We start from the raw sequence: 20,867 nt of genomic DNA, 5'->3' as shown, positions 1-20,867 counted from the left end.
GCATTTGGGAGTGCTGTGTAAGGAACAATTAAAGTGGGACACCAATCTCCAGTGCCACAGTTCTGAGCTGTCTCTCCTTTCACACAGAGCTGGAGGATCACACGTGGCTGTGGAAGAAACCTCCCTAACCTGGCTGCAAAATCAGGCACAGCTTCCAAGGAAATTTTCTCTGCCTTTTGAAAGTTCTTCTTGCACAGCTAAGGACGGTGCTTCAGGATAACAGATCATGGAATCCTGGAATGGTTTGGGTTGCAGGGAACTTAAATCCCATCCCATTCCATCCCTGTCACTATCCCAGGCTCCAACCTGGCCTTGGACACCTCCAGGGGTCCAGGGGCAGCCACAGCTCTGGGGAGTGTGAAGGATGTGAGCACCAAACCTGTCTGACAGAAACAAAGCAGGATTTTAAACAAATCACCAATTCAAGAAAACCTGCCAAACCTCCCTTGAGCCCCAAGCCAAGGTGGCAGGGCTCTGAACAAAGCCTGGGCACTCAGGGAGCTCACAGAAGGGAGGCACTCTGTAAGGATCAGCTCCTGGAATTCTGGTTGGAGGGTGTTTTTGCAACTGTAAGCTCTAAAAAGGCAATAATCCTGATTATAGGGAGTTTTAGTAGGCAAATTCAAGCCCGGATCCAACATTCACTCATGAAGTCAAACCTTTTAAAAGGATCAGTGCTCAGCTGGCTAATTTCATTTAAATTGGACAGTATCTCCAGCAGAGCCTACCAATGTTTTCTCTCTTGATGTGGCCCAAAACAATCCAGGACCACGGACTCAACAGAAACAGGGAGCATTTGTTCAAACCTTGCAGCTGATGTTTCTTAGTAGCGGTAAAAATGAACAGCCCAAATATTGTTTACATCATGTAGAAATCTTTACATCTCTCCAAATTGGTTTAGCACCTTTTTATAACAATGAAGAAGCACCAAAAAAAAAAAATTACAGCTTTTTCCCACTAATTGAGAAATAATTTCTCACCCTTCTGCAAGATGAATTTTGAAAGGTTTTCTTAGGCAGTTGCAACACAAAATTCACAAAATTAGGACCAAGCATGGCAGATGTTGAAGGCTGTGGTAGGAAATCTGCTGGAGACAGAAAGAAAAAGAAAGAAAAGCCGAAAAGCTAGTTGAGAAGAGAAATAATTAAATAAGAAGAAACAGAAACAGGAAGAAAGGTCTGGAGAAAGAGAGAGGCTGCAGAGCAGGCTGTGTAAGATGCAGGGCTTTTTAGCTAAAAATCAGAGGGAAAGGAAATTATTTAGACATTGCAAGCAAACAGAGTGAAGAAAGGGACTCCAAATTCCTTTAAAGCAAAGCTGAGTGAGGCAGAGAGGAATGAAATCAGCAGAGAGCTCCTGAGCAATACACAGTGCCACGACTGCTGCAGTCAGTGGAGCTGTGGCAATTTCTGCCACTTGGATGGCACAGTGACAGTTCCTGCCATTTATAACCCACCCTTTCTCTTGTGAGCAGTGGAGCTGGGATAACTTACTCCAGTCTGGGTGGGAACTGGTCCAGCCCAGCTCGTTGTGATGTTCTCAGTGACACCATGGAAGAAGCCAGTGACTGCTGCCCAAATGACCAAATAACTGCCATTATTTCCTATTTTGCAAATTAAGCTGGTTGGACACTTTTTTCCTAATTCAGACAGGCCCACCCTGGCCAGAAGCACAAAGTACCACAGTGAACAGAATAAACGGAGAGATCTCTAAAACTGGGAATGGCTTTGGAAGCAACGCACTGAACACCCTCTATCTACTCATAGCTCGCCACCTGATTTAAAGCCCGGGCTTTTCACTGTTAACTGCAAATTTTAAAATTAAAAAAGTGCCAATTTTGCCTTCCCCAGAGCTGGGAAAGCACGTTCTGAGCTCGGGTCCCATCATGGCAAACAGCCGTCATTACCGCCTCACACAAATGCTTTTCCTATGTAAAATTGCTTTGTAAAATATTTGCTCCATCTGCTGAAAGGAGCACAGACAATTTTCCCTGATAGCTAATGGCCCATCTCAGCTGCCTGCCACGGAGGGGATGCTGAACCCCGAGCCCAGCATCCTGCGCTGCCCGGGCTCATCCGCGCTCGCAGGACGCGCTGCTCCCACTCGAGGGGTTTTGTGGGGCTGGGGCGCATCTGCCGCGCTTCAATGAACCCCACAGACGGCCCGGCCCCTTCCAGACTCCCAGAACAAGGCCCTGAGCTCCTTTCAAATCTCCAGCCCTTCAAGTGCTGCTCCTTTTCTCGCACCACATGGGGCCACGGCTCTGCGGCCGGGCTGGCGCTGCCGCTCCGCACGCTGAGGGTTTGGGCACAGAAGGATCGAGCACTTCTTTTAATTCTAAATTCAACAGCAGACGCACAAAAACCCCTCAGAACCCCCTCTGCCCTGCTCCAAACCCCCTCCCGAGTGCTCCTTTCATTGTGCACTTTCCTATTTAGCATCCATTGAAAAGCACATGTTTACATTGTGCCCTGAACTACTTCAACATCTGCTAACAGACCAATAAAAAATAAATAAACCAGGATTGTTTAGGAAGAGAGATCCTTCCTATTTCCTGCAAACACTCCGAAAGTGGCAGCAGCAATTTGCTGCCAGATCCCTGCTCGGAAAACAATCTATGCAGGGAAACCGAAAATCAAATCTGTGCTGCAAAAATCAGCCGGGAAAAGGATCTTCAAAGTGGCAAAGAATTCTGCTTGTTTATCCACCAAATGCTAATTTAAGATGAGGATAATTTTATTAGTTAGTTTGCTTTCTAATCCAAAGAAATATTCCAAATTGTCTCTTTTGCAAGGTGCATCCTGCATCTTCAAGGCTCCCCACATCTTCCTTCAGAGAAAAGAAAACATAATTGTCATGATCTTCAAAAATCTCTCTTCAAAACAATAATCATGTATTTATTTCAAGGGCAGCATTTGTAAGTTCAGGACATTGGGATGTTAACTCTCATATAAAATGAGATCAGGAATGTTTGGAGGCATTTTCCTGCATTTTAGTGAGATTTCTGCCAGTGCCTTTTCCTGCCTTTTAGTGAGATTTCTGCAAGTGCACAGACAATTCTGATGCCCTCAGTTGAAAATTATTTTCCCAATTAATTGATTTTCCTCTTTTTCCATCTCTATAAATTTACTACACTCCTGTGACTTGCTCTCCTTTCTGGTTTGTATCTCTAAACAAAATATTCTAATGAATTCCAAAAATGTGGTTTCAGAAAGAAAAAAAACCTTATATGGAAAATCCACAGTCACTTCCCAGGAATTTTATGGAAATTGCTGTAATGCTACAGGAATTGTCAGACAAAACCTGCATTGTTTTTCACAAACAACACACACTTAAACTCCCTTTATTCCCAGAGTTGCCTATGTGTTACTTTTTGGATTTTAGCAAAACAAACATTTTTAAAATAATCCAAGCAGGCCTTTTATTGGCTGCACCAACATTAAGGCATTTCAGATTTCTTTAGTGCTCCTGCTTTATCCTCTCCTTCCCCACTGTTATTGCTACAAACTGGCACTTAAATTCAATTGATTCAAAATATTCTGGATCCATATGGCCTCAAACCCTGGAGCTGAAGTTCTGATATTGCCTCACTGCTGTTTTCTAGCATTTGCCTCTCCTCCAGTCCCCAGATGGTGGAAGTAACATTTAAACCTCCTTTTCCTCTGCCTTGTACAATAGACCTTGGCACCATTTCAACTGTTTACTCCGGTAATTAACAGCACTGATACCACAACAATTACAACTCCTACAATCTTAGCACAATAATGCTATGAATTAGTGAGAGCTAATGGCTGGAAGGTATAGTGGTTCCAGACTGAGATCTGTGCATTTCTCGAATAAAATAAAAGGTAGGAACAGCACGCTGGCGGTAGACAATGATTACCTAGTAATTAGTTTACACAAAGCTTCCTATTTAATGGCAAAACGCTGTAATTAACGCGTGACAGAAAATCAAAGGGTACTTTGTAAGCATATGAAAAATTAACACTGCAGGCCTATAGCTTTATGTACTGATTAGGAGCATATTAAATCAATAGGACACACAGCCCAACAGCTTGCAGAGCCCCTGCTTGTGGTTCAGGGATGATATTCTGGGTTGCACCAAGCCCAGGGATACAATTCTGCTTTATTTCACCTCAGATTTGCTCATCGCATGCAGATAATCTCAATAAACTGAGGATTGGCTGCAGGTGCAATGAATATTTCAATTATTTGGAATAATTGCTCTGCTCACGCTAAGAAAACCTCCAGCACTACTCCCTTCCATCACTGAGCTCCTCCTGAAGTCTTTGGGCTCCTTTTCTTTCCCTATTAAGCGTGATATCAGTTAGAAGAAATGTTAAAATGCTGGAAATGCATTTTCTGGGGATCTGTCAGGGTTTCTGGCCCTCTCCAGGCTGGAAGAATACCACACCTGCAATCCCACGTGCACAGCTGGCTCCTTCCTGAAGAACCCCCTCCCCGGGCTCTAGGTGTTACACTCAGATCAATTAATAAAAACTCAGGAAAAAAGCAGTGTTAGGAAGCTCTGCTGTGTTCAAAGGGGGTCAGAAAGGAGTGTGCTGGCAGTGGCAGGTTTCTGAAATTACATTTTTGATGGATTGGTTTTATCCTGATTTGTTTGCACACACATCCTACTCTCAGTTCCTGAACCCGGTAAAGAAATAAGATGTGGAAATCTCAGTACCTGGAATTCATCCAAGCAGGACACAATCTGCTCCCCACTATTCCTGACTGCCAGCTAATCCCAGAATTCATCCATTACTTACTGCAGGACTTTTAAAAGCTGGCCAAAAAAGGTTCATTTAAAGGAACATCCTGCATTTTGCTTTCCTATTTCCCAACAGCAATCATTGCAAAATCCTGCAAGAGGCATCCAAATCTTGTTTTAGGTGATTCAGACCAAAAGTTGTCCAGAATAGTCACCTTTTGAAAAGATTCTAATTTCCTCATTATAATAAATTAACTGAATTACAGCATGTAAGGAAAAGAAATAGAGACAAAATCCTCTGACTTAACTGGAGGAGTAAAACTCAAACATTTTTCTAGCAGGGGCTGCCCAAATGCATTAAATATTTTGTTTTCCCCATGACAGATATTTGATGGAGAGTTTTGAAATGGTTGTGTAGCTATCACCAGTTTTAAGGGTTTATTCAGAGACTATTTGTTGCATGTTTTTCTGTGGCTTGCATCCCTGGATTTTCAGTTCTTTATCCCTTTCTTTTTGTCTCCAGCCTGATGTTTGTTCTTTTCAGACTTGCTGCTAGATAAACTCACATCATATTGTTGGTCCTGGTGGTTAATTAAGTCACAGGGTAATAAAAGATAATTCTAAAATTAATTTCAGTAGTAATTTAATCTAGTGATTTACTACAATTCCACAGTTATACAAGAGGATGGGATCCTACAGTCCTGTGTTATGTATATAAAGGGAGTTGTTAAAAGAAGGAAAAAGGCACTGCCAACAGGAAGGTGATGCTCTCTTTGCCCTAAAAAGGAAGAGATTTGGAAGTTTGAGTCCTAAGAAAAATATGAAGACAGAGTGAGCTTACCCATTGCTTGGATACTCTCCCAGCCTCCAAGAAGTCAGAATCCCTCCAAGCCAGAGATTGTCTCAGCAATAATGAGAATTTTCCATGAATTTAGAGTCTCCCAGCAAGGGTCCATAAAAGTTTGGGTGAGATTTTCCAGAATCTGAGCTGCTAACTTGGAGCAGGAAGGAGATGCCCAGCTATACCATATATTATTAAGGATTATGGATATCTTTATCTAGATATTCCAAAAAATGATTAATTTTTTCTTACAGCAGCAAAACCACTTTTTGTGCTATGGATGGAGTGACTAGTGCTTGAATTAGCACAGAAAACCTGCAGATGTTAAAAATGAATTTATTTTTTCCCTACAATCATCATTCACCCTACAAGATACTGAGTCTCCTTATCAGATTAACTGGGGTTTTTTTGGTTTTGTTTTTTTTTTTGTGCACAACTATGGCCAGACTCTGAAGTTCTTTTCCACACTGGAAGATGTCTCCAGAAACAACCCCACAAGTGCCAAAAGTACAGCAGTTCTCTGGAGTGTGGGCCTCAGGATGAAATTCCTCTGCTGACAGACTTGAGCAGTGCACAGGGGGCTGATGGACTTGGAGACATTTTGCAGTTTATGAATTCAACCCTTCCTGCAGCTGCAAATTAATTGTTCAGATAACTCAGAGGCTGCATTAAGTTAACAAGGTGAAACCCATCCATAATCCTGTTGTGCATTTGGGCCTGCCCCAATGTTGTATTTGCATTGAGGAGTCTAAAACCAGGCTCATTTTTAGCTGGAATAGATTTTTACACAGTTCAAACTCACCAAGTCCATTATTTTTAATCTGTTGCCTACTCCACGCCACTGAGGAAAATCTGGGTGGTGTGTCTTAAACTGCTATGCAAATGATGCTATTTGTAAGTATTACCATAATTTAGTGCTTACAGTCATGTTCTCATTTCTAATAATTCCACCAGAATGGAGAGGCTTTTCACTGTGCTCCTAGCCTGCAGGATAGTCTTTCATCAAGAAGCTGAATTTTTTAATAACCTGCCAGCATCCGTTTGTGTGTGGCAGTGACACGACGTCTTCATTATCAAAGGAACCAGGTCCCCACACTGCACCAGGACATGAAAGCACAAACTCCTGCTTTGATGTTTAAATGTGGATCATTACAATGGTGTTCCCTGACAAAGGAGTGTTTTAATCCCCTGCTCTCCTGTGCTGAGGCTCGGGGAGGCTGTGGGTCCTTCTTTCAAAAGAGGGTAAACGTGGAGGGCTGGGAAATTGGAGCAATGTTCAAGGTGCTCAAAACAGCAGCAAGTTCCACACTTTGGAATCACAGAAAGGTTGGACTGGGAGGGGTTTTCAGGAGCATCCTGATGCCTCAGGTTTGGATTTTATATTTTTCACATTCTGTGCTGCTTTAGTGTGTGGGTCTGGGCTTCACATCAGGGGATGCTGAGCTCTGTGCACAGAGCAGAGAGACAAAACAATTCCTGCTCCAGCTGGGCACCAAGGACAAATGACCCAAATCTCAGCCAGGAGCACAAACCCCGTGGGCTGGAGAGAGAAAAACAAGCAGGGTGGGACTGCAGGGGCTAAAGCTGGGATGGGACAATGAACTGCAAGGTGCAAATGGAGCAGAGCTGATCCCAGGGAGAGACCCCGTGCCCCATGTGCATTTTGGGGCCATTTTGGTTCATCTTGGGTGCAGCCCTGGCTGGGCTCTGCTGCTGCCCCAGGTGGATCCATGGAGGAGATCCTTTGGATAAATCCCTGCTTTATTCTGGAACTCTGTCCAGGTCAGCCTTCCCAAGGCATCAATCCCATCCCATGACCTTCCACCATCCCAGGCTGCTCCAAGCCCTGTCCAGCCTGGCCTGGGACACTTCCAGGGATCAGGAACCCAGAGCTTCTCTGGCCAGCACTTTGCCAAAGCTCGTGTCAGCACTGGCCTGGAATTGTCTTGCTGACTTTGGGAAATGAGATTATTCCATGTTTATATCCCAACTGCCAGCGTGTGTTTACATTTAAGGGTTTCTCATGGGTTGTATCCAAGCTCGAGGTAAATGGAGTAAAAGGAGAACCAAAGGAAGTCAGAGCTCACTGTGTCCTTCATGCAGAAGCACTTAGGAAAAGAATGAATAAGGCACAGAAGCAGGGAATGTCACTGATATCAGGGACAGACCTGGAGCTGCTGGCTCCTTGCTGTGTCCTGACTCAGGTGCTGGGAGCAGACCCTGGATACATCCTGAGCTTTGTGCCCTGCTGGGGTGGATTTTCAGGCTCTGCTTCATCCTGCCTGACTTGCAGATCAGAGGAATTATCCCTTCAGCTTTCCATCAGGAGCTCTGTTTTATAATGTGGGATTGTTTTGTATCTGTCAAACGCAGCAGAACTGTAATCAGCCCAATTTGAAACTTTAATATACAATATAATTCAATCAACCCCAAATTTCAAACCCGTTTTGATTGAATTAAAAAAAATCAGAGGAGCTATAATGAGTAGTTTATGTAAATTAAACAATTTTTCTGGATACATTCCTTCTGGCTTTAAAACCATTACATTAGGAATGACTTTGGCAAGATATACAGAAATATCAAATGCTTATTGAAATTAACACATTTAAATACCAATGAATATTTAAACTACAAATAGTTCTTGGAACGCCAGAATAATGAAGTGTGGGTTCATATGGATTTTTCTGCAGTTAAAATGTATCATCTTCCAGCCTCTCAGTCCTGGGGATTCTTAGGAATCCAGGAGTGCCTGAGCTCATGCTCTAATGTTTCCCTTAGTTAGATTTTTATAGATGGCTCTCCTTACCTGAACACCACTGGTAATAAAACTTACAGGAGTTTAATGATCACCAAAACTTACAAGTGTTGTCTCATACAGGTTTAAAAGTTATTAATGAGGCAAAACATCCAGGAAAAACAAACCATAGAAAACCAGCTGAAAAACCAATCCGTTTTTATGATTTCATATTAGTGGTGTTCAGCTATTTCAATCCCAATCCCAATTAATCTTTGTTTCAATAATTCCAAATTTCTATGGAAATAATTCCAATTTTCTGTGGAGATCAGGCTGTGCTGCCTATAAACTTTCTTTTATATATCCTCACTTTGGCTAAAAAATGTATAAAATTTATACCAAAAAATGTATAAACCCTGCCCGTTATTGCATAGGAAGCGTTACGACACAAGTCCTTCCTCGGCTGGCTGCCAGGCCTTCCTTCATATTTTGGAATATTTTGGAATATTTCCCTGTTTTATTTGAATTACTGCTGCTTTGTGAAGCCAGGCTGAGCTGTGATATCAACATTTACCTTCAAATGAAGGCTCAGGGAGGAGATTTACAGCGAGGAGGGGCCTCAGGGGACATTAAAGAGCCAAGACAAAACACAAGATGCAGTTTTGCTACTCACACGAGCCTGGCTCTCGCTCCACACCTCGGGGCCGTGTCCCTGCTGTTCCCTCTGGATCCAGGGGTAGCATTCCAGGTGGGAAGTGACATCACAGAAGGCAGTGCCATCTCCTGCACGCTCGTCATCCACCTTGAAGAGCCAGCGCTGCACCTCCGGATTGTCCAGGATCAGCTGGCTCAGGGCACGGAGCAGCTGCAGGGCAGGGACACAAAACCCTTCACACTTCCAGCTCCCAAATATTTATTTGGGACATTTGTTACCATGCATTTTCCTGAATATGTGTGGGAAATGGATTTGTAGAGAATTCTCAAAGCCTGACAGAAGGCTCACATAGTGGGATGACTTAGATGACTTATTTGAAAGACAGAGTTTTGCACCTTGGCTAAAGGAGCTTTAAGGTTATATACATTGACTATTAAGATTACATACCTTGATTATTATATATTTTATATAGAAAAGAGAATATTTCATAATATATATACTACATTTTTATATTATATGATATTATATATATTATAATTATTTCTTTAAATAAGTTTCTATACATTGATTATCATAGTGACAATGCCAGTGATAAAGCCCTGTGTGCTAGAGTATGATATATTTTATATATAAAATATTATATATTAGATAATATAGACACTATATTTTATATATTATATAATATTTTATATATATAATTATTTATTAAAATACATTTCTATACATTGATTATTATAGGGACAATGGCAGTGGATAAAGCTCTGTGTGCTTCACTGTGCATGGCAATTGATGAATAAAACCATCAAAGAAGTTTTTTCTGTCCAAGAGAGAGGGGGAAATGTGGGAAATGGATTTGTAGGAAATTCTCAAAGCCTGACAGAAGACACCTAGTGTGCATCCATATGCAAAGCTTGAGCCAAGACATGCTGACTTAGAAATGCCATGGGATAGGACAGACATCACTGAGAGAGAAATGTAACTGGAAACAACTTTCAAAGGTTGGCCTTACAAATAAAACTAGATATTTTAGAGAAATAAAACTTTGAAAGATGCATTGTAGCAGGACCCATGAGGGGCAATTTTAGATGACTGGCTTTAAGGCATTTACAGCATGGTGTGGCTGAAGCTCATAGGCCAAGAAACACTTTTAATGAATTGCAGTTAGGAAATAGCTGGCTTCTGATTGCAATGGCATGAATTATAACATCTGTATTGTCTGAAAATGGAATAAAAGTTTTGAAAAGCCTCTCAGTTGCCCATCTGTGGGTCAGCAAAGGGCATAATCCAACAATCTGGGTTCATTTTCTCAGAGGTGTTTTGTTGTTACAGCTGTTTGGGTATGGATTGAAAGCTGCCTTTGAAGGCATCCCTGTTTTCTGCACAGAGGGATTTACCTGCCCAGGTGCTGTTTTTTTGTTTTTTCTGAGGTTTTGGATCACCAGGAGTGCTCCATGGATGTTTGTGACAGGGAACAACGAGGGGTGGACGATGCTGTGTGCAAAAATGTGCCAGGGTAGCACCAGCCAAAACAGCTGGGAAATTCTGCTGCATCCCATGGTTATAAATGCACAGAGGAGGTACCAGGCAGGCTTTATAAAAATGCTAATTATTTATTTGTGTATGTACACAGATTGAAATGGCTTCCAAATGCCTTTTGCCCAGCTGGTGCAGGATGCAATTAGCTTCTTAGAAACTGCAAATGACTTTGAACCTGGTAAAAGTATTCTCAGATCTTGTTGCATTGGCTGGAGTCTTCTACGTTTTACAGAGTAATTTGAGGGATTTTTGTTTCTTTTTTTTAAAGATTGACCTAAAATACAATTACATGTGTTCCATTTGTGGCTTTTGAGAATCACATAAATGTGTTTTTCTTGAGGGCTCCCCCTACAGTAATGAAAAGGATCAATAATCCTGTAAGGACTGTACCAATCACAAAGAATTATGTGCTATCTTTAAGTGAAAATTGAATTGTGCTTTACCATGGTGTCACCTCACTTTGATTATTTAACCTAAAATGTCAATATTTCATACAAGCAAACAACAGAAGGAGAAATTCCATAACCCTGTAGGATGAACCAGAAGTATTGTTAAATAATTTACGTGAATCAAATAAATCAAACAGCTGTTTTGCAGGTCATTGATCATATATTTATTTCATCTACTGGAGAAGTAGCAATGGATTTGTGTAGCTTAGACTGTTCAGTGCTAAAGGTGATTAATAAAAACTAAAGCAATGTGAAAAGCCTCTTGAAGAAGCAGGAGCACCTACAAAAAAACCTTAACAATGATTATTTTCCTGGATGAGAAGTAACACCACCATAAAAATGTTGGGTTTTTTTAAAATATATACTTAGACATATCACTGTAAGTTGCAAAATCAGTTTAGAGAATAAAATACTGAGGGACTGGCTGCAAAATAAACATGTAAAATGAAAGTACAGAAACCTCTTGTGCCTCGTAATTTCAGTTCAATAGGGTTTTGTTCTTTTCCTACTGGTCATGCCAACAAGAGAGATTAATTTAGCAACGACAGGCTGCAAAGAAAAACTGCAAAGATGCTCAGTGAACCTCAGTGGGAACAGGCTGACTGAAGGGGAGATTTCCTCCTCTTAGAACAAGGAGTTTTGGAAAATGTGCATCTTCAGTCAATGGCAAACTGGATTCATTTCATGACTTCACCCATGGGGCACCAGCACAAACTGTCTCAAGTATTGGACCAAACACTTTTATATCCTCAAGCCCATGAAGAACCTCAGAGTAATTGTGTTCCTTCCTGCCCTGGGCACAAACTGCATTTAACTGAGCCACAGAAGGACCCAGCCTCACCCAAGACTTGATCAAACCCACCAGGGTTTGGGAGTTACCACTGGAAAAATAGTTGGGATTACTATTAAAGAAAAACCCAGCATCCAGAAAAAAACCTGCTATGACTGTCAAAGTTCAGTTAGGAAAGAAAAAAAAAAGCAAAACCAGCAACAGGGCTTCAAGTAAAGCCCCTGAATGTGCCACAGAGTTTGCTAAAAACCAAATCCCAGCCAAGGCACTGTAGGTTTAATATTTGCAATATCAAACTATTGTTCCCTGATGAGGGTCTCATCAATGGAGTTCCCGGAATGACCCAAACCCTTACCTGCTCCCTGCTGTGGATGTCCCACTCTCCAGGAGGGGTTGGCACTCCAGCACTGGCAAAGATTCTCTTGCTGCCAGACTTGGTGCTGTAGAGCTGAGCCACTGCTGGCTCTGAGCCCAAAAGTGGCACCTGGAGCTGGTCAGCCACAGCCAAATCATCCAGGTGGGGAACACCCCCAACCATGTAGGCATCCCTGCCCTGGAGCAGAACCTGCAGCCTCTGCATTGTCCTGGGGCTGTACTTGAGCACGGTGGCCAGGCACATGTGATGCTCCTGGAAAAAGAGAACATTTATTCTTATGAAAAGTGTTGGGGGTTTTGTTTTGTTTTTTCCTCCCCCTAATTCCTAATTTTGCCCACAATAAATACATTATTAATAGCAGCTGGGTTATGACCTATCCTGTAGCTGAGCAGTTTAAATTGATAAAAGCTGTTGGGGTGAGGCTCCATAATCGTGCACATCTTTAGCGGGTTGGAAATGGCCTCGTTGGGAATAGAACTAATTACTACACATCTGTATTTATTTGATCCGTGTGGAATTATCCTTCTGTCAGGCACAGAGGCTGCTGGCCTTTGGATAATAGTGATTCATCTCAGCAACACTCCTGGCATGGTTTAACTCCAGAGCTCCTCAAAATCAATACCAAAAATGAAGAATCCCCCCCTCCCTATGGCAGGGAATGTATTTCACATACAGTTCAGGGTATTTGAAGGGATTCTCTGAGAATAAAACACTTTGATTTACAAAAGCTTTCAGTGCTTACATTAAATTACTGGGGATGCACATTTCCATTTCACAGGAGCTCTGATTGCTGATCTAAAGGACCACTTAAGGAGAGGGGAGCAGTTTTGTAGTAGGTTTTTTTTTTTGCTTAAAACACAAGGGTTCCAACTTTTTGGAAAGAATTTCTCATTTCTTCCCAAAAAAAGATCTATTGCTGAACAGGCAGCTCATGACATACCTCACAAACCGAATTTAAATTATCACTCATGGCAGGTGAAACCTCAAAAATGTTTTAAACAACATATCCCATGCATGGCCTGCATATATTCCAATTATTTTCCCAAAAATATACTGAGGATGAGACAGGGATGGAGAAATTACACAAGAGAAATCTACTGCAATAAATTGTCATGAACAAATCGTAATTCCAACAAGGAGAAAATCCTCTTCCTATTGAGCTATTGAGATTTCATCTCCTTTAGGCCTCAGGAATTTTCAGGATAATGTAAATCCTGGATTTGCCAGGGATTTCCAGCACTGAAGAACACAGAATATTTTCCTTCCAAGTCCTGGGTGTTCATTGCCAGGGACTGAAGTAGAAATCCTGATTTCATTGCTTGGATAGGGAGGATGGTGCTGGAAAAGAACACGAGGAATCTCCTTCTGTCAGTCCCTTGGTGCTTTCTCACACCAAACACAGCTCCAAAAAGTGCCCAAATCTCTCTGTGAAGCAGTTGGGCACCCTGCAAGGACAGCAGGAATGGGACCCTCTCCAAAGCTCCAGCAAAAAAGGAGAATTACAGAAATTTAAGGATGAAAAGAAAAGCACACAAATCACCTGGAGCCCTTAGCTTGCTTCAGTTTTAAAGCCAAGCCATTCCAAGTCCTGACCCATGGATTCCCTTTAGCTGAGCCCTGGTCCCAAGCAGGGAGCTGGCCCATCCCAGAGCTCTGCAGGGAACAGGATCCATTCCCAGCCCAGGGCCACGGTGGGGCTGGAGGGAGGAGATTTGCTTTGTGTCCCTCAATAATGGATTTTACAGTTAATTAAGAGGTCAGGCTGTAAAAGCTGCTTCATTCCTGCTTTTTGAGAGTGCTAGAGCTGCCAGGGTATATGGAAGTGGGAGGGAGAGCAGGGAAAAGCAGAACTGAGGGATTCCAGCAGGAACAGTGGATATAGGATTAACCAAAGTTCTTGGCTCTCAAACCTGTTGATTTTTGTTTTGTTTTCAGCTTCCCAAGATCCCAGATCTGCCCTTGGCATCAGGGTCACAGGAGAGCAAAGCTGCCTCCAGCTGGACACGCCTCAAGTGCAGGATCAGGGCCAGCTGTGCCTTTTCCACACATTTTTCTTCCATCCAGTTCCACCAAAACAGCTGGCAAAATGTGCAGGGCTGATCTGTGCCTCTGGAATTGCTAAGAGGAGCCCTCTGAAGTGGCTTTCAAGCCACTTTCATTGATTGGGAATAAATTTCGATCCATTAGGTGCAATAAAAGCTTTTTATTCAATAACCCAGGAGAAAGATCCTTTATAATAACTTATAAACCTCACAGCCCAAATTGGCACTGAAACCAAGGCATGACCAGGAGCAGCTCTGAGCAGATTCCTCTCCACAGAGGATGCATTCATTAAAAACAATAATTATTAAATGTGTTAAATGAAAACAAGGTGGGTTTTACACACTAACAGGTGCATGGCACTGAAGAGCAATGGGTCACCTCAGCCTGGTTCACCTAAAATCTGGTGTTGCCCATTCTCCTGACAAATTTTTGGCATTAATTCACAGTTGGGAGTTACTGTTGGAAAAGTAACCCAGCATCCAGCTATGACTGTCAAAGTGCAACTTAAAAAGAAAAAATAGCAAAACCAGCAGCAGGGCTTCAAGTAAAGCCCCTAAATGTGCCACAAAGTTTGATAAAAATCAAATCCCAGCCAAGACACTGTGGGTTTAATGTTTAGAATATAAAACTATTATTCACTGTGAAGTGTCCACTGCACTGCAGCATTTCCAGAAACACTGAACACACTGTACATTAATTAGAACATGTTTTAGCACATGAAATTAAACCTGACTTGACAGGTTTGGAACTAATATTTCTCTAGTATTAATTGTTACTCTGGAACTATCACTTTTGTATGAATGGAGCTCATATTTCTGCATTATTCTGATCTGTTTGAAACTCAGATTTCTGTATTATTACCCAACTTTATTTAAGCCTTGTTCTTTAAGGAGCTCTGCACTGGATTTAGTTGCAAGAGCCACTGCAAACACAGCAATGATTGAGTGCTGGGCTAGCCAGAGATAAAGTTTGAGTAATAAGAATGGTTTATTGCTATGATTTGCTTAGAGATATAAATCTATCAAGTTCCCAGTCCCAAGCACAGAGTCAGAAGGGACAAGAGCCTGCAAATAGCCAATCTAGGACTATCTCAAGCAAGCCTATAAAGCTAAACCAGGATATTTATTTCCAATGCTCTAACTAGTAGTCTAATCAGTAAAGCCCTTAAACTTGCAATAATATTTCACTGATGTGTACCAGAGCGTTGCAAGTTATAAAATTTCCAATTTAATTTTACTGCATCCCTCAAGCTGTAGTAATTAGAAGACAAACTCACGGGGAAGCTGTTTATAGCTTCAGGGGTGAGAATTTTGAACCTGTCCTGCAGGTCAGCCATGTCCTCAGGGTTCCCAGATCTAACAGCTGCCTGCAGACCCAGGAGTTTATGGTAATACTGCAGTAACTCCTCACTCAGAGCAAGGGGGCAGATGTAGATGACGTCCACGTTGGCATCTGAAACAAAGGGGCACAGTGCTCACTGCTGGGAGAAAGGTGCAACACTCCCAACAGCAATGCCAGCATCCCTCTGCTCACCCACAGCTCTCCTCAAAATGCACTGCACATCAAGAAAAGTGGGGTTTCATTCCCAAATCTTAGGGCTCTTTGCCGTGCTTCAGCATTTCTCTGAAGGCAGGGCAGTGACCCAAAGGAAGAGCTGCTTCCTGGGATTCAATCTGCAGAACATATTGGGGCAGGATTTGGGAAGTGGTGCAGGGGGATTTGTGAGCCCAACTCCCATTAACATCAATGGGAATTGAACTGCTTGAAAAATATATCCCATTAATGCCAGTAAATTATAAAACTGAGCCATTCAGTTGAGAAAGCTGAGGAAATTGCAATTTTCTACGCTGCCTGGATTTTCCATGGGCTGTTCCTACTCCTGTGCTGCTCACACAAAAGCTCAGGGTGGGGCATCATTAATAACCATTGCTGGGCATGGCATGTGCAGGGCAGCACGGTGTGGAAATCTGCTTTTCCTCGTGGAAAACAGCTTGGGCTGAGGGCTGTGTCCACACAGAAGGAAAATCTGTAATACAGGCAGTTTGGGAAAATTGCAATCACTCTGTTCTGCTAAAATATTAATGGTAATAGATGAGCTAATGAATTAATGGGCCTTGAGGCATCAATAGGCAAAGAGCACTCCAAGATTTTGATCCAAATCAGTGGGAAGCCTTGCATTGTTTTATTGTGCACAAGTGCCAGGGATAACTGCTATTCCTTGGAAGGATTGCAGCAAAGCAAGGCCTGGACAAGGAAACCCTGAGCCAAATGTTGGAAAGTGAATGAGAGATCCCGTTGCTTGACTTTGTTTTGCCAGAGCTGCAGGGAAATAATTCTCATTTAAAAAGTGAGGCCAGAACTCACCTGAGGCATTAAAGTACCACAGAGCCCACAAGCAGAGTCTTTGCATAATTATTTACCAGGTGACTTTTGAAAATAACTACTGAAGAGTTCAGTACCATTCACCAGTCAATACACAAGTGCAAAACTGACAACTCTGGTGAATTTAGGCAATAAAAAGCTGCAGCACATTTTACTGCTCTAGCAGCGCCCTACAAAGAGAGATAAAGTCTCCTCAGGACATGGTGGGGCTTCAAGGGCAGCTTAACTCACAGGAGGTCACAAACAGCAAGGAAATCCTCTGCTTTTCCAAAGAAAAACCAAAATGGAAAATCTCAGTGCTCCTCTGCCAGGCACAGGTAAAGCACATGATCCAGTTCATAATTTAGTTAATATTTCACTAGTTTGTGTCTTCCTGGTAGTCTATTTTACAGCAGAACCAATTTTCATGTTCAGAAATGAGAAAAAAATATGTGTTCAATGTGTGACTTTGTCCCTTTAAGTTTGTATCATTTAACAGCCAAAAAAATCCACGTTAAAAAAAAGAAAAAATAAAACAGTATAGTGGAAAAAAACAGTATTAGTGCCTAGATAATATATAAAGGCAATTACATTATTATTTTAGGCAACTGTAAATTTCTGCATCTAATATATTTTTGTTCCAAACTTACTAAATGGCATTTATAAAATAATCATGATCCTGAAATATACATGAATCATGTAAAATATGTCATTCCAGGCAGCCAATGCAGTTGGTCACTGCTAACTAATATCCTCCCCTGCTTTGCTTAAAAGAAGCCCATCAGGAAAAAAAATTTTTAAATAGATGTCTTTTGCCTCATTTGCTGATTTAAAAGGGAAAAAAAAAAGGGGTTTAAATAAGGGCTTGCTCTTTAGCAGCACATCTTTCTCTCTGTGTGAGCCTGAATGGGCTCCCTGATTTTGGGAGTGCTGAACACTCTGTGGGGCTGAGCAGCTCACAGGAGGAGGCTGCTCCACCTCAGCACAGAGGGGCAAGGAAGCAGCAGGATTTTTTATTTATAACATGGCCAGGAAATGCCACAATTCCTTCTCAGCTTCTCTGAGCTCTATATTTAATATTAATAATAATAACAAAAGTGCCTGTGTTGTTTTCTTTCAAGGCCAGCTGGGGAATAGTCAGAGAGCAGGAGCTGATCACATACCCAGGATGTCACAGAGCCTCCCCATCTGCAGGTTCTGCTGGAGAGCAAGGTCAGGGATGTGCTCACGGATGTGTTGGGAATATCCTGAAAAACAAGGAAAGCCCCCCTCAAACTGCAGTCAGAAAACCCCTGGTACAGATTTGGAAAGAAAAAAATCAGATTTCTGGATTCAAAAAAGCTGAAAAAACCCCCTATTTGAAATCTCACAGCACTCACTGCAGCATTTTTCTGAATTTACTTTTATTACTGATGTAACTTCACGTTTTTCTGTCATTTTAAATACAGACCTGAATGTTACAGCCCTACAGAGTTTTCTAATTGAACCATGCAGACCATTTTGCTGGGAGTCTTTCATGTTGCTGGATTTTTTTTTTTTTTTTTTTTTTGTAAACACTGGGGGAGAAAAAAAAAATGACACCATCATTAAGCAAGAATCCTGGTAATTTTGTCCTTCACACAGATAAAAGGCACCAAAGCCACTTCATTAAGGAGATGTCTCAGTGCTACCTGCTCACTTTGTTGCAGAGGAAAGGTGAGTGACAGCCTGTCTGAGCCTGGATTATCTCTTTGCAGGTCACAATTCCAGCTGATTCCATGCTCACATTCAAAAAGACTGCAGGAAATGACAGCAGCACTGTAACTATAATTTTTTTTAAGGCTGTAATTTTCAAATTGGTGGAATTCCAAAGGAATTGTGGTGTCTGTGCAAACAGCCACAGCTCCACTGGCAAGCACCACCAGGGATATTAATTGTTTAATCCATCAGGATTAATCCCAATTTTCAGTGTTTGGCATAAAAACTTCACTGATTCAGGAACAAGATCCTTACATTTCCATACATCTGCACATGGAAAATTATCAGAACTCAGGGAAAATGCAATTTGGCTAAAATCTGCTCAGTTATTTCAGTGCTTTCATGTAGAAAACAGCAAAGTGGATATTTCTGCCTAATTACAAAGACAATTACTACAAGTGATCAGCATTCTAAGGTACTGCGGCAACTGCACACAGAACATGAGAAAATACAGAGAAATTAAAATTACCAGTTTAATTTTTGGTCATTTCTTACCAAACTTACATATTGCAGTCTGCACAGTGGTACCAGGCACTTGGAGAACTCCTCTAAGTAAAATATATTGATTTGATTTTTTTTTACTCCTCTAGTATTAAGCTACAGTGATTAGAAAAAAGTTGCTCGGAGTATTTAAACTTTAGTCTCAAGGCTTCATTTTGTTCTCTCATCCAATTTTAAGGCACTAAAAATGCTGCCTAATATTTTCAAACCATTTAAAAGTCAGCCTCAGAATGCAGCTGATTTCCTTGCCCTGAAAACGTTGGGTTTTAAGAACTGGGCCAAAAAATAACGTGCAAACATCACTTGGAAAACCAGGAATTAAATGAAAGGAGTAACAAAGTGGCAATTAAATAAGTTAAAATTTGCAATTTGCTCAGGCTCTGCAGATGCAGGGTTGTAGCACTGTACTTGTGACAGGGAGGTTAATAAACCATATGAAGTGAGGATGTATTAACTTGCACTGGCATGACCCCATTAGATTTAATGAGGAATATTCACTGCTGGTGAGTCCTTGCCTTCCCACTGGACAGGATGAACCACATTCCTCCAGACCCACCTTGAACATTCCATACTCCAAAACTGGACACTGAGAAAGCTGATTAAAGGGTTAATATTCCTTTTCTTCCAGTTTAAACAAAACCCAGGCCAAATAAATGCAATATATTGTGAGCATAGCCTCATGTTGCAGTGCAGCTGTGCCATCAGTTCTGGTTCCTGACCCAGCCCCAGGCTGGGCAAGAAATTCCAAATGGTGGCTGGAACTTGGGATGTGGCCAAAGGAACACTTGGGAATGGACTGGGCTTGGCATTCAGGACTCCAAATAAGAGGAATTCATTCATTCCCCTTTCAACCTCAGCCCTTTAATTGACATTTCCTTAATAAATTCTGCTCGTCTCCAAGTGGCTTCTCCCAACAAAGAATCCTCAAAGGTTCCTTGGAGAACAGGAACAGCAGAGGGGGACAGGACAGAAAGGTTCTTGGGCAGGATCTGAAGGGGAAGGAGGAAAAGGAGCTGGGATCACTCCCCTGGTGCTCCCCAGGACCTGGGACAGCTCTAGGAAATAACAGCCAAGGTTTCATAAATAAAACTGAATTTCTCTGTGTTTGGCACACACTTGTGCAAATGTAAATCTGATTTAAAGGTTCAGATTCATTTCTCCTCACTCTGCCTGACAACAATCCTTAACCACTGGATTCTGCTTTGTTTTTTTAGCTATCCTAGAAATCCCAAGTTTTTCTTTGGGTGAAATAAATGGAACCATTTGCTCCTCCCAGCAGTACAATTGAAGCTCTGCACCATCCCTTTTCCTGGATTATTTCCAGAGACTTGACATGAATCTGAAACTGTTGTGAAATGAGAAATTCACCCTCCTGGCTCTATCACCATTCCTTGGAATTCCACCTGCAAGGGAAGAAAAATCAGACTCTGATTCGTCCCAAATGCTGAAATCAAGGACACTGAGCAGAGAATTTCAGGTTTTATTTCTGATTTACAGAACTGAACAGAGAAATCACTGAGTATCCTCTAACTTTGGTGTCTTCTCGATTATCTGCTCTGTCCCACGTTTTGTAGCTTAAAAATTTTTTTATGGTTGCAAAAGGCAGTAAAAAATAAAATACTGCTGAAATCAGCTGGCATTTTACATATTTAGTCCTTTTTGACTGAACCAAATGTTTGCTGTTTAAATTTTCCTCTAAGCTTCCTCCAAGTCTACTTCAATAATTCTTAATTTTAAGTTATCAAATGTGCAGGAGCAGAATAATTAAACGTAAAAAATTTTTACTGTTAGATTTTAAAAGTTTTTAGTGTAGAGATTTCATGTTTTTACCTTTTAAAGTTTTAAATATCAGCTGTTCTTAAAATTAGATCAAACCAAAATTGCTCAAATGTTAAGAATTTTTTGTTGCTGTTTCTCAAAATCAGTCTAAATCTTAACATTTCAAAAGAAGGAAAAAAAACCCCAAATATTTCCATTACATTTTAATAAGCTTATCATGATTTAATCCATGCAAAATCCCTATGGAATACTGGAAATATCCAGACATAGCTGCATTTAATAAAAACAAGCAGGAATAACTTTTCCAAGCAGCACTTTCAAATCCCTCTTTTAAAAGGAATCATTTATATGTTT

The 20,867-nt window shown here is 41.4% G+C and overlaps 1 protein-coding gene across 1 annotated transcript in view; it reads right to left on the bottom strand.

Annotated features, from left to right (window-relative positions):
* Window positions 1–20,867, bottom strand: part of IQCH (IQ motif containing H) — a 50,403-nt gene that overhangs the window by 15,365 nt on the left and 14,171 nt on the right. Inside the window, exons 11-14 of the mRNA XM_084213836.1 lie at window positions 17,660–17,743; window positions 15,412–15,587; window positions 12,072–12,344; window positions 8,960–9,151 (exon numbers count right to left, since the gene is read on the bottom strand). Of these exons, the coding sequence (XP_084069962.1) occupies window positions 8,960–9,151; window positions 12,072–12,344; window positions 15,412–15,587; window positions 17,660–17,743 (725 nt within the window). The remainder of the gene's footprint in view (window positions 1–8,959; window positions 9,152–12,071; window positions 12,345–15,411; window positions 15,588–17,659; window positions 17,744–20,867) is intronic.

This window comes from Fringilla coelebs, assembly GCF_963513975.1.
Source record: "Fringilla coelebs genome assembly, chromosome: 12".
Classification (NCBI taxonomy): Eukaryota; Metazoa; Chordata; class Aves; order Passeriformes; family Fringillidae; genus Fringilla; species Fringilla coelebs.
The sequence above is the reverse complement of the archived record's forward strand: the minus strand, read 5'-3'. Positions and strand labels throughout refer to the sequence as shown.